At 49.3% G+C, this 3,804-nt stretch overlaps 1 protein-coding gene and 1 pseudogene across 1 annotated transcript in view; both read right to left on the bottom strand.

Annotated features, from left to right (window-relative positions):
• Positions 1–1,545: 1,545 nt before the first annotated feature.
• On the bottom strand, positions 1,546–2,037 carry LOC108534206 (60S ribosomal protein L10-like; annotated as a pseudogene).
• A 1,753-nt stretch (positions 2,038–3,790) lies between these two features.
• LOC108534274 (elongation factor 1-gamma-like) overlaps positions 3,791–3,804 on the bottom strand; it is a 2,681-nt gene continuing 2,667 nt past the window's right edge. Inside the window, exon 2 of the mRNA XM_017879558.1 lies at positions 3,791–3,796. Coding sequence (XP_017735047.1) covers positions 3,791–3,796 — 6 coding nt within the window. The remainder of the gene's footprint in view (positions 3,797–3,804) is intronic.

Genomic DNA, 3,804 nt, shown 5'->3' with positions numbered 1-3,804 from the left:
CGCCTCCCAAAGTGCTGGGATTACAGGCTTGAGCCACCACGCCCGGCCAACCCTGTCTTTACCAATACAAAAATTATCCGGGCACCATGAGCAGTGGCTCACGCCTGTAATCCCAGTACTTTGGGAGGCTGAGGTGGGCGGATCACAGGGTCAGGAGATTGAGACCATCCTGGCTAACATGGTGAAACCCTGTCTCTACTAAAGCTGGACGCGGTGGCGGGCACCTGTAGGCCCAGCTACTTGGGAGGCTGAGGCAGGAGAATGGTGTGAACCCGGGAGGCGGAGCTTGCAGTGAGCTGAGATCATGCCACTGCACTCCAGCCTGGACAACAGAGCGAGACTCCATCTCAAAAAAAGAAAAATTATCTGGGCATGGTGGTGCATGCCTGTAATCCCAGCTACTCAAGAGGGTGAGGCAGGAGAATTGCCTGAATCTGGGAGGCAGAGGTTGCAGTGAGCCAAGATTGCAATACTATACTCCAGCCTAAGTGACAGAGGAAGACCTGGTCTCAAAAAAAAAAAAAAAAAAAAAAGCCAGGCACGGTGGCTCACGCCTGTAATCCTAGCACTTTGAGAGGCCGAGGCAGATGAATCACAAGATCAGGAGATCGAGACCGTGCTGGTTTCACCAACATGGTGAAACCCCGTCTCTACTAAAAATACAAAAATTAGCTGGGCGTGATGGCGGGTGCCTGTAATCCCAGCTACTTGGGAGGCTGAGGCAGGAGAATCGCTTGAACCAGGAAGGCAGAGGTTGCAGTGAACGGAGATCATGCCACTGCACTCTAGCCTGGCGATAAAGTGAGACTCTGTCTCAAAAAAAAAAAAAAAAAAAGGAAAAAAAAAAGAAAGAAAGAAAAGAAAAAGGGAAAAGCTTGGCTTCTCCAGCCTGGGCGTCTTCTGCTGCAGAGTGCAAACAGAGTCACGGTTCTTCTTTTCCCAGCAGCCTCCATCCCAGCTGCCCTCTCAGAAGTGTCTCCTGCCTGGTGCACTGAGCTCCCTGCCAATTCCTACAAAGATCAAGTCCACCCTAGGTGCTTTCCCATCATCCTTCCTTGGCTCCTGTAATTCCCTCAGCTCCGAATGATTGTCTGTTTCTAGAAAAATCCCATTTCTACCTCAAAACCCCATCCAGAGGTACCTGCCTCCTTGCAACCTTACTTGCTTCTAATATTAGCCCTCACATTCTACTCTAGTTTTCTCCAGCTTTAAGTCCCTCCCCTTTCTTTCCAACCACTGACCCCAGTGGGGTAGAAGGGTCTATTTTTCACTCTGTTTCTCCTCCTCCTCCAGGGCTAGGTAAGAATGGAGAACTTCCTGGGTCCCCAGAATATGGGCCATATCCAGAGGGGAGTGAACAATTTATTATTATTATTATTATTATTTTAATATACTAATAATGTTTATTGAGGGAATCAGGATAAAACTAAAATAACAAAGTACGTAAGAAAGTGGGGTAACTGAAGTGAAAGCATTTTTTTTTTTAGGTGGACAGGAAGTAGAATTTATTGATGAGTATTAAGGGGGGCAGCACAGTGGAAGCCCTCATGAGTACAGGGCCTGCCACTTGTCCAGAGCGCCACGATTGGGAAAGTACTTGACCCATCTGGGATGAGCTGCTTCTCAGCCACCATGTCTTCAAATTCGTTGGCATTGAACTTGGTGAAGCCCCACTTCTTTGAGATGTGGATCTTCTGGCGGCTGGGGAGCTTGAACTTGGCCCTGCACAGGGCCTCAATCACATGCTCCTTGCTCTGCAGCTTGGTGCAGATGGACATAACTTGGCCAATGTGAACCCTGGCCACAGTGCCCTGGGGCTTTCCAATGGCACCTCGCATGCCTGTTTGGAGCCTACACTGGGGTAATGCAAGGTCAGAAACATGAACATCCATCTGAAAGTACTGTCTCCAAGGTCCCTTAGAGCAACCCATACAACAAACAGGTTGCATCACTACCAGGGAAGCTGCTGTTTGCAGCCATTGCACACTGGGCCCCCATGAGGAAAGGAACTCAGTCGGAATTATTATTATTTTTGAGATGGAGTCTTGCTCTGTCGACCGGGCTAGTAGGCAGTGGTGCAAACTCAGCTCATTGCAACCTCTGCCCCCCAGGTTCCGGCAATTCTCTACCTCAGCCTCCCAAATAGCTGGGATTACAGGTGTGCACCACCACACTCAGCTAATTTTTGTGTTTTTAGTAGAGATGAGGTTTCACCATGTTGGCCAGGCTGGTCTCGAACTCCTGACCTTGTGATCTGCCCGCCTGGGCCTCCCAAAGTGCTGGGATTACAGGCGTGAGCCACGGCCCCCAGCCAAAAATTTTTTATTTTATTTTATTTATTTATTTTTTTTGAGACACAGTCTCGCTCTGTTCGGAATTATTATTATTTTGAGATGGAGTCTTGCTCTGTCGACCGGGCTAGTAGGCAGTGGTGCAAACTCAGCTCATTGCAACCTCTGCCCCCCAGGTTCCGGCAATTCTCTACCTCAGCCTCCCAAATAGCTGGGATTACAGGTGTGCACCACCACACTCAGCTAATTTTGTGTTTTAGTAGAGATGAGGTTCACCATGTTGGCCAGGCTGGTCTCGAACTCCTGACCTTGTGATCTGCCCGCCTGGGCCTCCCAAAGTGCTGGGATTACAGGCGTGAGCCACGGCCCCCAGCCAAAAATTTTTTATTTTATTTTATTTATTTATTTTTTTTGAGACACAGTCTCGCTCTGTTGCTCACGCTGGAGTGCAGTAGTGCAATCTCGGCTCACTGCAACCTCTGCTTCCCAGATTCAAGCAATTCTCCTGCCTCAGCCTCCTGAGTAGCTGGGATTAAAGATGTGCGCCACCACGCCCAGCTAATTTTTGTATTTTTACTAGAGATGGGATTTCACCATGTTGGTCAGGCTGGTCTCAAAATCCTGACCCGTGATCCACCCGCTTTGGCCTCCCAAAGTGCTAGGATTACAGGCGTGAGCCACTGCGACCGGTCTGAAAAATTTTTTAAATTGTTGGACTGGCCAGCACAGTGGCTCACGCCTGTAATCCCAGCACTTTGGGAGGCCAAAGCGGGCAGATCAGTTGAGGCCAGGAGTTCAAGACCAGCCTGGCCAACATAGTGAAACCCTGTCTCTACTAAAAATACAAAAATTAGCCAAGTATAGTGGTGTGTGCCTGTAATCCCAGCTCCTCAGGAGGCTGAGGCAGGAGAATCGCCTGAACCCGGGAAGCAGAGATTGCAGTGAGCTGAGATCGTGCCATTGCACTCCAGCCTGGTGACAGAGTGAGACTCTGTCTCAAGAAACAAATAAACAAACAAACTGTTGAACTAAACATACAAGAATCATAGCCAGGCACAGTGGCTCATGCCTGTAATCCCAGCACTTTGGGAGGCCGAGGCAGGCGGATCACAAGATCAGGAGTTCAAGACCAGCCTGGCCAACATGGTGAAACCTGGTCTGTACTAAAAATACAAAAATTAGATGGGCATGGTGACGGGCACCTGTAGTCCCAGCTACTTGTGAGACTGAGGCAGGAGAATCGCTTGAACCCGGGAGGTGGAGGTTGCAGTGAGCCTAGATCGTACCACTGCACTCAAGCCTGGGTGACAGAGTGAGACTATGTCTCAAAAAGAAAAAAAAAAAGAATTCTAGCCAGGTACAGTAGCTCACACCTGTAATCCCAGCACTTTGGGAGGCCAAGGTGGGTGGATCACGAGGTCAGGAATTCAAGACCAAGCTGGCTAACATCGTGACACCCTGTCTCTATTAAAAATACAAAATTGGCCGGGCGCGGTGGCTCAAGCCTGTAATC

The sequence above is a fragment of the Rhinopithecus bieti genome, unplaced genomic scaffold (genome assembly GCF_001698545.2).
Source record: "Rhinopithecus bieti isolate Rb0 unplaced genomic scaffold, ASM169854v2 scaffold_9899, whole genome shotgun sequence".
NCBI classification, from domain to species: Eukaryota; Metazoa; Chordata; class Mammalia; order Primates; family Cercopithecidae; genus Rhinopithecus; species Rhinopithecus bieti.
The sequence above is the reverse complement of the archived record's forward strand: the minus strand, read 5'-3'. Positions and strand labels throughout refer to the sequence as shown.